At 41.4% G+C, this 12,761-nt stretch overlaps 1 protein-coding gene across 1 annotated transcript in view; it reads right to left on the bottom strand.

Annotated features, from left to right (window-relative positions):
- Positions 1-12,761, bottom strand: part of LOC117524284 (polycystic kidney disease protein 1-like 2) — a 152,437-nt gene that overhangs the window by 82,945 nt on the left and 56,731 nt on the right. Inside the window, exons 22-23 of the mRNA XM_034186054.1 lie at positions 4,426-4,604; positions 3,993-4,139 (exon numbers count right to left, since the gene is read on the bottom strand). Coding sequence (XP_034041945.1) covers positions 3,993-4,139; positions 4,426-4,604 — 326 coding nt within the window. The remainder of the gene's footprint in view (positions 1-3,992; positions 4,140-4,425; positions 4,605-12,761) is intronic.

Genomic DNA, 12,761 nt, shown 5'->3' with positions numbered 1-12,761 from the left:
TACTGGACTCCCCTGAAATGTGATTGTACACCCCAGGTGCCACCCAGATGGTTGTCACGGTGCTTCACGACTGGCTGAAAAAAGCCATTTTGAAATCCATCCATCCATCCATCTTCTACCGCTTAGTCCAATTAAGGGTCACGGGGGGCTGGAGCCTATCCCAGCAGTCATAGAGCGCGAGGCGGGGTACACCCAGGACAGGACGCTAGTCTGTCGCAGGGCCACAAATAGACAAACAAACACAGACACACACACACCTATGGACAATTTTAAAGATTCCAGCCCACCTAGCCCGCATGTCTTTGGATGTGGGAGGAAACCGGAGCACCCGGAGGAAACCCACTCAAACACGGGGAGAACATGCAAACTCCACACAGAAAGGCCACGGGAATTGAACCCACAACCTTCTTGCTGTGAGGCAACAGTGCTAACCACTAAGTCACCATGCTGCCTCATTCTGAAATCAGTGATACATATTGACGGCTAGGTCCCTCCTATGCAGTAGTTGGCGCTGTGTTGCACAAAAAAGTTCTAATCCACCTTAGTAGAAGAAGAAAAATGTGACCTGAACTACAAACTCCTACTTATATTGGTGAGTAAACGGCCATATTTTATGCCAGAAATGAGGACCAAGTTATTAAAAGTGGCATTTCTCCTTTAATTCGTGTTGCCTTATATATATATATATATATATGTGTGTGTGTGTGTGTGTGTGTTTCTCCAGTGAGCAGGCAGCAGCTGATTCAAGTTTGATTATTTGAGAAGCTGCTTGAGTGTTTCTCAATTGCCCTCAAAAGTGTTGGAGCACTTGATATTTCACACATTTTAATTTGTTGCTGCCATTTCAAATATAAATAAAAAATTTAAAAATATCTTCCTTAAACGCAAACTGATAGCAAATCTCTACAACTTGGTATACATTTAATTGAAAATATAAAATACAGCTTCCTGATGGAGTAGTGTAGAGGAGGATTTTCTTAAAACGTTCAAGCTAATTTGGCCATATTGTGCAGCCCAACTGTCAACTCAGCGAAAAGTTTGAATATGAATTTACATCTACATTTAAAAAAATACTTAAAGTGGCAGGGGGTTAAGAGGGCTACAGATAGGCGTGCCTGGGGTGCAAAACCCCTCAGAAGCTGAAGCTGAAGGTTTTTAGCCATGCTAATGCTCCACAGAAGCATTTACTGAAAAAAGTCTGAAGGACCTAACTGACACAGTGATGACTTTTTTCCAGACGTGATATGCAAATAAAGAAAATGCTTAAAATGGGGTGGGGGTATGGGGGCGAAGTCCCCCAGAAGCTGAAGATTTTTAGACATACTAATGCTCTCCAGAAGCATTTACTCAAAAAAGTCTGAAGGACCTAAATGACATGAGATGCTGATGAGCTTCGCTCATTCATATCCGCGACATACGAGGTCTGTGAGAAAAGAAGCGGACCTTTTTATTTTTTTCAAAAACTATATGGATTTGAATCACGTGTGATTACATCAGCCAACCTTGAACCCTCGTGCGCATGCGTGAGTTTTTACACGCTTGTGGGTTACGTCATTCGCCTGTGGGCAGGCTTTGAGTGAGGAGTAGTCCACCCCTCCCGTCGGAATCCCTTTGTCTGACAACTTCCTGAGAGACTGGCGTTTTGCTTGATCAAAATTTTTTCAGAACCTGAATCCAAGTGGAAACCATTCGAGAAATTCAGCTGGTTTTCGGTGAAAATTTTAACGGCTGATGAGAGATTATGGAGTGTTACTGTCGCTTTAAGGACTTCCCACACAGCGGGACGTCGCACCACAGGAAAAACACCTCCGTGTTGATAACCATTTGTAAAAACCAGGCGGCTTTTGATGGCTTTCAGTTGAGTGAGTATCTGAGAAATTGTTTAACAGCTGGACATGTTCCAACTTGTCCTTAAGGCTTCCAACGGAGGTGTTTTTCCTGTGGCGGCGCGCCGCGCTGGCTGCCTGCCGACGCGCCAATCCGTCCGCACGTCTTTCATTACAAAATCTCCTTTAACAGTGGAATGTCTGGATAATCTGCTGATCCCGACCTCTTCTGAAAGTTTTCTGTTCTCTCACGACGTCCTGGGTCAACAGAGGCTTAAATTTGGAGGTTTTCAGTTTGAAACAGGCTGGCGACGGCGGCTCGGAGCGTGGCACAACGTCCCGCTCTGTGGGAAGTCCTTAAAGCGACAGTAACACTCCATAATCTCTCATCAGCCGTTAAAATTTTCACCGATAACCAGCTATTTCTCGAATGGTGTCCACTTCGATGTGCCTCACAGGTTCTGAAAAATTTTTGATAAAGCAAAGCACCAGTCTCTCAGGAAGTTGTCAGACAAAGGGATTCCGACGGAAGGGGTGGACCACTCCTCACTCAAAGCCTGCCCACAGGCGAATGACGTAACCGACAGGCATGAAAAAACTCTCGCATGCCCACGAGGGTTCAAGCGTGTCTGATGTAATCGCATGTGATTCAAATCCATATAGTTTTTGAAAAAAAAAAAGGTCCGTTACTTTTCTCACAGACCTCATATACGTATTAAAATATCACCTCTTTAACTTCTAGTTTTTAGAGTCAAAAAACCAAGCCTAAACTAAATTAATATAATAAAAGTTAGCAGTTAACAGGAGCTTCAGCTGTTTTGGTGTTTTTAGTCGATTAGGGGTTATCAAAGCTAACCTTTAGATGAGCTGTGCCCATCACTGCTGGGGTCTTATATGAGCTGCATTGTGCACAGGCAAATACAAAATATGGTCATAGGGTTGGACCTCAAGTTCCCTCATAATGCAAACAGTATATCCCATGTAGGCTTCCTATTGCTGCAGTCTTATGTTGGCAATGTGTGGCAGACAAGAAGCTGGATGTTTCATTGTTTTAAGTGACAGTTTCAATGGTAACAACCCAAGTCTCAGATCTCTGGACCATCACCTCCCCGCAAATATGTTGAATATTTTTAAGTCGTGGAGAGACTCGATCACTGCTAGCCAACACAGCCCAGCATCCCACCCCCAAATAACCTTATCCCAGCCTCCTCACAGGCTTTGTGTGTATTATTATGACATGTTGGTATGGTTGGTAAGGTGGAAATGAAAGATAACTGGGAGAAGGCCCATGTAAAGCTGAGCCAACAAAGCAGGAGTAGTGCCAACGTGTGAATGCACTGGAAAGCCAGTCATGTAGGACATGATGATGCAGTAAGATACTGCTGCGTCATAAAGATTAAATGTAACGCAGGAGCATTGTGTGGAAGAAATGCAGAAACTACCATACACATTACGCTAGTCTTGTCTACGCAGTGAAGGAGGGTGGGACCTGTACAATGCACTGTCCCATCTGTGATGCATGCATCACCCTAGAGTTATTAGAACAAGGCCATATTTTAACTAAGCTGAGTGCTCAAAATACTACTGTGTGCACATGAGATACAGTATGTTCCCAGAGTGCACTACATTAGAAGAAAAACTAACAACTGAATGATGGACATTATTATTTTGTGTTTATGTGGATAATAGCAAACCCAGAATGTATTTATTGAGCACAGAATAGATTTTATGTATTCAGAGAAATATGTGCATGTCAGTCAGCACCTCAGATCAGCCTTTATCCAGATGTAACAAATGAATAACTTGGACAAGTATTTATTCATCTCATGGCATAATCTAACTGCAGGAATGAATTACATACAGTATGTTATGCGCATGCAGTAACATTTTGGAAGCTATATGATATGTTGTTTCTCTGTGTTGTTTTCCTCTGTGTGGGGCTCATTGGATGTGTTCTGGAAACTAAACTGTTAATCACATATTACTCACATACAATATTACAACTTCTTTCTTGAAAGTTAAAACCCTATCGTAATGTCTTACACAAATTACATTCTGCAGTATTATATTCAACATGCAGAACAGAACACAAAATCTATATAGTTTGAATATTATTTAAGCTTTTCATCTGTTTGGGTGTGGTAGATCTCAATACTTTTATCTTACCTGAACTTTTTCAGCTCATTCTCTGATGAAATAAGAAAAACTTTATCAAGACTGCAGTCACCAATGTCTATGGCCAGCCAGGTGTTGCAGAGAAAATACCATTTCTGCTCCGTCTGTAAATCCTTCACCATCACATTGTTTACATACCTGGGAGGTGGAGTTTGAACACTCTCATTAACAATTCCCAAGCATGTCATATCATGATCATCTCTCCCCCTAGGTCATATATGATCATGTAAAGTGGCAAAATGGTAATTAATCTCTGATTCATTTGCTTATTGTGATTTGTAAAATAACTGTGATTGCAAGATAGGGGATTCGCACACTTAAAAGATAATTAACGACATTTACTTCAATAATGGTGTGCACAACACACATTTTAAGAAGCTGTTGTTTTTTTAATAGGATTGATGATACATTTGTTTCTGCCTACCAAGCAGGATTCCTGCCTGAGCTGTTGTGCCACAGCCTGATGGCCTGCAGGTCTCCCAGTGAGAAGGGTGTAGTCAGCAGGAACATGTCCAGCCCACCTCTATCGAAGACTGCATCTTTTGGATCTGTCAGGTGGTGTGGCTCAGAGTTTGCCTCCGCACCCAGGATTGTAATCGTCACCTGAAGCAGTTCAATACTTTGAGTTACAATCTGAAATCCAAGTGAAACAACATGTACAGTAGCCGTCAAAGACATGGAGCGATGAACATTGTTTACTGACAGACAGGATTTCTAAGAGGGTCACATCCTACATGGGGGTGCCTACTAGGTCACTGTGAACAAGTGAGTACCTCTCTGTCACCGAGTCTGTGATCACCAAGCAGCAACCTCCATTAGTGGAAAATTCAACCAACTTAGAAGTGCCAAATCTTGTAGTCCCTTGAATGGTCACTTGAGGCTAACTCCAAAAGTGACACATATTAAAATGTTCAACATTTCAGAAGGAACAAATATATATGTATAGCCTGGTTAAAACAAAACAACCTGTTTTGGTTTTTACAGCTAGCTTCTCCGTTATTGACGACTTTATGAGTTTTTATTTAAATCATCTGCTTAATGGGGCTGTTCTACAGAGCACCGTTCCTTCCTGTTTCATCCAGAATAGCAAGTCGGGGAGTGTTTTGAAACATCATAGTAACTTCTTGATTCATCTTTAACAGTCTTGATCAAACTTAGTATACGTAGTAGTTACGGCTATAATTGGCACCAGTTTTGAAATCAGGATGAAATTTTTGAGCTGTTCAACAGTTTCATCTCGATTCTCCAAATCGTCACTGGTGTGTCGTGTTCGTAGTCTTAACAGTTTCAGTCATGTTTGAACGTCTTTAGACGGTGTATTCCTTGTGAGTACAGCTTGAAACTTGTTTGACTGTACTCCAGCGGAGAAAAATTTGTTGCGGTTCTGGCTGAGGGTGCAGTTCCTTAATTTTGTTTTCAGGAAGGTTGCCAGATCTGCATTATATAAGCCAGCCAGTTGCCAGGTCTGTACTTTATAAGACAGCCTGTTAGCTGGCAAGCCGGAGTAAGGTGTTTCATCCCATTTTTGTACTTTTTTTGGATTGTGGGTGATAGACTGTGGGTAGTAGAATGGCACCCTGTGCAAAAGGGGTGTAAGCTATAAAGTTATAGCTCATTAGGTGTGGTGTCGCTTTGAGTGACAGCTAATGTGTGCTAGTGGGGTTCAGGGCCCCACTAGTGGTGGCTGTTAGCTGCTGTGGACTGAGCATTTTATTACAGTCTGACATTACAGTAGTGTTCAGAATAATAGTAGTGCTATGTGACTAAAAAGATTAATCCAGGTTTTGAGTATATTTCTTATTGTTACATGGGAAACAAGGTACCAGTAGATTCTCACAAACCCAACAAGACCAAGCATTCATGATATGCACACTCTTGAGGCTATGAAATTGGGCTATTAGTAAAAAAGGTAGAAAAGGGAGTGTTCACAATAATAGTAGTGTGGCATTCAGTCACTGAGTTCATCAATTTTGTGGAACAAACAGGTGTGAATCAGGTGTCCCCTATTTAAGGATGAAGCCAGCACCTGTTGAACATGCTTTTCTCTTTGAAAGCCTGAGGAAAATGGGACGTTCAAGACATTGTTCAGAAGAACAGCGTAGTTTGATTAAAAAGTTGATTGGAGAGGGGAAACTTATACGCAGGTGCAAACATTATAGGCTGTTCATCTACAATGATCTCCAATGCTTTAAAATGGACAAAAAACTAGAGATGCGTGGAAGAAAATGGAAAACAACCATCAAAATAGATAGAAGAATAGCCAGAATGGCAAAGGCTCACCCATTGATCAGCTCCAGGATGATTAAAGACAGTCTGGAGTCACCTGTAAGTGCTGTGACAATTAGAAGACGCGTGTGTGAAGCTAATTTATTTGCAAGAATCCCCACAAAGTCCCTCTCTTAAATAAAAGACGTGCAGAAGAGGTTACAATTTGCCAAAGAACACATCAACTGGCCTAAAGAGAAATGGAGGAATATTTTGTGGACTGATGAGAGTAAAATTGTTCTTTTTGGGTCCAAGGGCCACAGACAGTTTGTGAGATGACCCCCAAACTCTGAATTCAAGCCACAGTTCACAGTGAAGACAGTGAAGCATGGTGGTGCAAGCATCATGATATGGGCATGTTTCTCCTACTATGGTGTTGGGCCTATATATCGCATACCAGGTATCATGGATCAGTTTGGATATGTCAAAATACTTGAAGAGGTCATGTTGCCTTATGCTGAAGAGGACACGCCCTTGAAATGGGTGTTTCAACAAGACAATGACCCCAAGCACACTAGTAAATTAGCAAAATCTTGGTTCCAAACCAACAAAATTAATGCCTCGCAGATGTGAAGAAATCATGAAAAACGATGGTTATACAACTAAATATTAGTTTAGTGAGTCACAGGATTGCTAAAAAAAAGCAGTTTGAACATAATAGTTTTGAGTTTGTAGCTTCAACAGCAGATGCTACTATTATTGTGAACACCCCCTTTTCAACTTTTTTTTACTAATAGCCCAATTTCATAGCCTTAAGAGTGTGTGCATATCATGAATGCTTGGTCTTGTTGGATTTGTGGGAATCTACTGAATCTACTGGTACCTTGTTTCCCATGTAACAATAAGAAATGTACTCAAAACCTGGATTAATCTTTTTAGTCACATAGCACTACTATTATTCTGAACACTACTGTATATCAGATGTCATTTTCCAAAATCAGGAGCTTTTTGTGGATATGTGTTGTCGGACTGTGATCATGGATTGGACTGAAATGAACAGGTAAAGCCCCTTTATTTACTCTGTGTGTGAATGAAACAGTCTGTCCACATGAAACAGCTCGCAAAGTTCAGAGTCCGTTTTGTGTCCCAAAAAAGTAGAAATTATTGCCATTTAAACTCACAAGCATATACGTCTGTGAAGGCTCTCAGTTGTCCAGGTGGTTTCCATAGTAGAGTATGTTTTCTTTCAAAGGAAAACTATAAGACGAGAGTTAAAAGTATAATTTGAGTGAAACACGTAATCTGTGAAGAAAATGAATATTGGATTAAAAATGTGGGATTGACCAGAGGAGTAAATTTTCATGGCTCAGGGCCTGTTGAGCCAGAGATGAACTGACTGGCCTGATGATTTTCCATGACTAAGGTTTGTTAACCCACTGGCGAGGGGGATTTCCAAGAAATGAACTAATTTGCATTTTTATAATGATGTCATTAATAACTGTTTTTATTGGTGCAAGAAGTACTAAATTTAGAAAGGCCACCCACTTTGGGTGGCGTTACTGATCCCTGAAGTATATAAAATGCTTTGTCCAGTGTAAGTTCTTCAAAGCAGTTGCGGTGATACATGTGACACGGATTCTGTGTGGTGCTTCCCTTTGCTGGCAAAATAAAAACTGTTCCTTTGGAACTTTGATCCTCTGATTTTTCTGATCTTTGAAGAAATTTTTTTTTTACGATTGAGCAGCAAAAAAAATGTCTGGTGAGTTGGGACTTTGTCCTAAATTCTTCACGACACTCTCAGAATTGTGGCACATTAATAAAGTCTATTAACTCCTGCTCACGAACAAACTGCCAGTGGGAGGACATGTTCACATCCAGGTTAACTCCTCACGGATGGATGGCCAGCAAGGGGACATGTCCATGTCCACTTCTCATGCACGGAACGCGCGTGTGGCTGCTGGTGGCCGCTCCAGGCTCTTTCACCTTCTAAGTTCTCTCAGGATTGTGGAAATAATGTCTTCTGACTTTTTCCAGTGCATCAAATCCATCGTGTCAGTCCGTAGCACTCTCCCCTCTGCACGCAAGGTGTCGCTCTCTCTCTTTCTCTCTCTTGCTCTCTCTCCCTCTCTCCCTGCATGCAACGTGAGTGCCGTTCATGTACTGTTTTGAGAACAGAGTGCATTTCCACACTGTCAAAAAAAAGAAATAGGCAGGAGTGGACAGATAAAGTAGCAAGGGCTACATACGTGGCAGTCAGCAACTAAAAGCAAGACTATGAATGCAACCACACACAAAAACACACCAGCCTACACAGGGACTATGCCAAAAGCTCCACAATTTTCCAGTGTACTCCACACTCATCACAACGCAACTGTATGTAAGCCCAGTGTGAAAGGGGCTTTAGACATTCCGCTTTTGAAAAAGGCGACTGGCCACTTGAATTTTCAACAGGCAGCCAGGTAGGGGTCAACTGAAGAATTACACAGGGGTCAAAATTTAACATGATCCAATCATATTGAAAACTATACCACATTATTTGTTTGATCATAAAGATTCCAAAAAGGTATAGTTTGGACCATCTATGACTGAATGTTATGGAGGTAAAAACAGTAAGAATGTTGACAAGGGTCAGTTTCAGTTTGCACAAGGGTCATAAGTTAAAGTTGCTCCAATTTTGGTAAAAAGTGATGCAAATTATTGGTTAACAGGGTTTTAAAAAGGAATGGTTTGCACCATGTGTTATACTTAGTTATCACATTATGGGGTAACACGTCACATGTCATAGAATGCAAAAGACATCCACGTAGTTTGACCTTTGAAGACCAAGCATTCAGCACAGGCAAAACTATTCCATTTTTAATCGTATTATCTATTGGTATAATGAGAACTGGGACTAGGATGGTTCTGGGATTGATAGTGAAGCAATGGACTAGCTTCCGGTGACCACATTAGCATCTTCTCTGCTATTCTGTTGGACTACTGCTAAGATTTAGTGTTTCTGTACTGTTCTTTCAGGATGATTGATTCTGCTCTTTTCTCTGTTTGAGGTGCTATCGCTGGGTTTCTTGATGCTGGATGAAGCTGATCTACTTTTTCATCCTGGATGACGACATGACCAATAATCTGACTTTTGTTTTTGTTGCTGTTTTGTATGGTTGATAAATCTTTGTTGTACTCGATTTATGTTACTGTTAGAATGGCCTAAGCACTGGGGCACCCCTCTGAGTCTGGTCTGCTTGAGGTTTTATCCTCAAAAAATGCCACGGGGAGTTTTTCTTACCACTGTCACCCATGTGCTTGCTCAGGGAATTGGTAAGGTTAGATCTTACCCATGTTAAGCACCGTGGAGCGACTTATATTGTGATTTGGCGCTGTATAAATAAACAGAATTGAATTGCCAAGATGCAACATTTGGAACTGCCCCATTTGAGATTCAAACTTGCTCTTCAGAAAACCTATGGGTGGGGTCATGGAGAGTTTGTCCAGTATGCGTATACAGTGAGGAAAATAAGTATTTGAACACCCTGCGATTTTGCAAGTTCTCCCACTTAGAAATCATGAAGGGGTCTGAAATGTTCATCTTAGGTGCATATCCACTGTGAGAGACATAATCTAAAAAAAAATAAAAATAAAATCCGGATATCACAATGTACAATTTTTTAATAATTTATTTGTATGTTACTGCTGCAAATAAGTATTTGAACACCTGTGAAAATCAATGTTAATATTTGGTACAGTAGCCTTTGTCTGCAATTACAGAGGTCAAATGTTTCCTGTAGTTTTTCACCAGGTTTTCACACACTGCAGCAGGAATTTTGGTCCACTCCTCCATACAGATCTTCTCTAGAGCTTACAGGTTTGGAGTTTCTGCTCCCTCCAAAGATTTCTTATTGAGTGCAGGTCTGGAGACTGGCCAGGCCACTTCAGTACCTTGAAATGCTTCTTATGGAGCCCCTCCTTAGTTGCCCTGGCTGTGTGTTTGGGGTCATTGTCATGCTGGAAGACCCAGCCATGACACATCTTCAATGCACTTACTGAGGGAAGGAGGTTGTTTGCCAAAATCTCACAATACATGACCCCATCCATCCTCCCTTCAATATGGTGCAGTCGTCCTGTCCCCTTTGCAGAGAGAGTATGATGTTTCCACCCCCATGCTTCACGGTAGGCATGGTTTTCTTGGGGTTGTTCTCATCCTCTAAACATGGTAAGTGGAGTTGATTCCAAAAAGCTCTATTCTGGTCTCATCTGACCACATGACCTTCTCCCATGCCTCCTCTGGATCATCCAGATGATCACTGGTGAACTTCAAACGGGCCTGGACATGTGCTGGCTTGAGCAGGGGGACTTTGCTGCCCTGCAGGATTTTAAACCATGTTAGCATCATGTGTTACTAAAGTAATCTTTGTGACTGTGGTCGCAGCTAACTTCAGGTCATTGACTAGGTCCTCCGGTGTAGTTCTGAGCTTTCTCAGAATCGTCCTTACGCCACAAAGTGAGATTTTGCATGGAATCCCAGACCGAGGGAGATTGACAGTCATCTTGTGTTTGTTCCACTTTCTAATAAATAATCATAACAGTTGTTGTCTTCTACCAAGCTGCTTGTCTGTTGTCCTGTAGTCCATCCCAGCCTTGTGCAGGTCTACAGTATTGTCCCTGGTGTCCTTAGACAGCTCTTTTGTCTTGGCTATGGTGGACAGGTTGGAGTGTGATTGAGTGTGTGAACAGGTTCAAACAGGTGCAATTATACAGGTAAAGAGTGCAGAATAAATCAAATCAAAATCAAATCAATTTTATTTATATAGCGCCAAATCACAACAAACAGTTGCCCCAAGGCGCTTTATATTGTAAGGCAAAAGCCATACAATAATTACAGAAAAACCCCAACAGTCAAAACGACCCCCTGTGAGCAAGCACTTGGCGACAGTGGGAAGGGAAAAACTCCCTTTTAACAGGAAGAAACCTCCAACAGAACCAGGCTCAGGGAGGGGCAGTCTTCTGCTGGGACTGGTTGGGGCTGAGGGAGAGAACCAGGAAAAAGACATGCTGTGGAGGGGAGCAGAGATCAATCACTAATGATTAAATGCAGAGTGGTGCATACAGAGCAAAAAGAGAAAGAAACACTCAGTGCATCATGGGAACCCCCCAGCAGTCTAAGTCTATAGCAGCATAACTAAGGAATGGTTCAGGGTCACCTGATCCAGCCCTAACTATAAGCTTTAGCAAAAAGGAAAGTTTTAAGCCTAATCTTAAAAGTAGAGAGGGTGTCTGTCTCCCTGATCCGAATTAGGAGCTGGTTCCACAGGAGAGGAGCCTGAAAACTGAAGGCTCTGCCTCCCATTCTACTCTTACAAACCCTAGGAACTACAAGTAAGCCTGCAGTCTGAGAGCTAAGCGCTCTATTGGGGTGATATGGTACTATGAGGTCCCTAAGATGGGACCTGATTATTCAAAACCTTATAAGTAAGAAGAAGAATTTTAAATTCTATTCTAGAATTAACAGGAAGCCAAAGAAAAGAGGCCAATATGGGTGAAATATGCTCTCTCCTTCTAGTCCCCATCAGTCCAGCCTAGAGGAAATAAATGCATGAATTAGTTTTTCAGCATCACTCTGAGACAAGACCATTCTAATTTTAGAGATATTGCGCAAATGCAAAAAAGCAGTCCTACATATTTGCTTAATATGCGCATTGAAGGACATATCCTGATCAAAAATGACTCCAACATTTCTCACAGTATTACTAGAGGTCAGGGTAATGCCATCCAGAGTAAGGATCTGGTTAGACACCATGTTTCTAAGATTTGTGGGGCCAAGTACAATAACTTCAGTTTTATCTGAGTTTAAAAGCAGGAAATTAGAGGTCATCCATGTCTTTATGTCTGTAAGACAATCCTGCAGTTTAGCTAATTGGTGTGTGTCCTCTGGCTTCATGGATAGATAAAGCTGGGTATCATCTGCGTAACAATTAAAATTTAAGCAATGCAGTCTAATAATACTGCCTAAGGGAAGCATCTATAAAGTGAATAAAATTGGTCCTAGCACAGAACCTTGTGGAACTCCATAATTAACCTTAGTCTGTGAAGAAGATTCCCCATTTACATGAACAAATTGTAATCTATTAGATAAATATGATTCAAACCACCACAGCGCAGTGCCTTTAATACCTATGGCATGCTCTAATCTCTGTAATAAAATTTTATAGTCAACAGTATCAAAAGCAGCACTGAGGTCTAACAGGACAAGCACAGAGATGAGTCCACTGAGGCCAAAAGAAGATCATTTGTAACCTTCACTAATGCTGTTTCTGTACTATGATGAATTCTAAAACCTGACTGAAACTCTTCAAATAGACCATTCCTCTGCAGATGATCAGTTAGCTGTTTTACAACTACCCTTTCAAGAATTTTTGAGAGAAAAGGAAGGTTGGAGATTGGCCTATAATTAGCTAAGATAGCTGGGTCAAGTGATGGCTTTTTAAGTAATGGTTTAATTACTGCCACCTTAAAAGCCTGTGGTACATAGCCAACTAATAAAGATAGATTGATCATATTTAAGAT

This window comes from Thalassophryne amazonica, chromosome 14, assembly GCF_902500255.1.
Source record: "Thalassophryne amazonica chromosome 14, fThaAma1.1, whole genome shotgun sequence".
Classification (NCBI taxonomy): Eukaryota; Metazoa; Chordata; class Actinopteri; order Batrachoidiformes; family Batrachoididae; genus Thalassophryne; species Thalassophryne amazonica.
The sequence above is the reverse complement of the archived record's forward strand: the minus strand, read 5'-3'. Positions and strand labels throughout refer to the sequence as shown.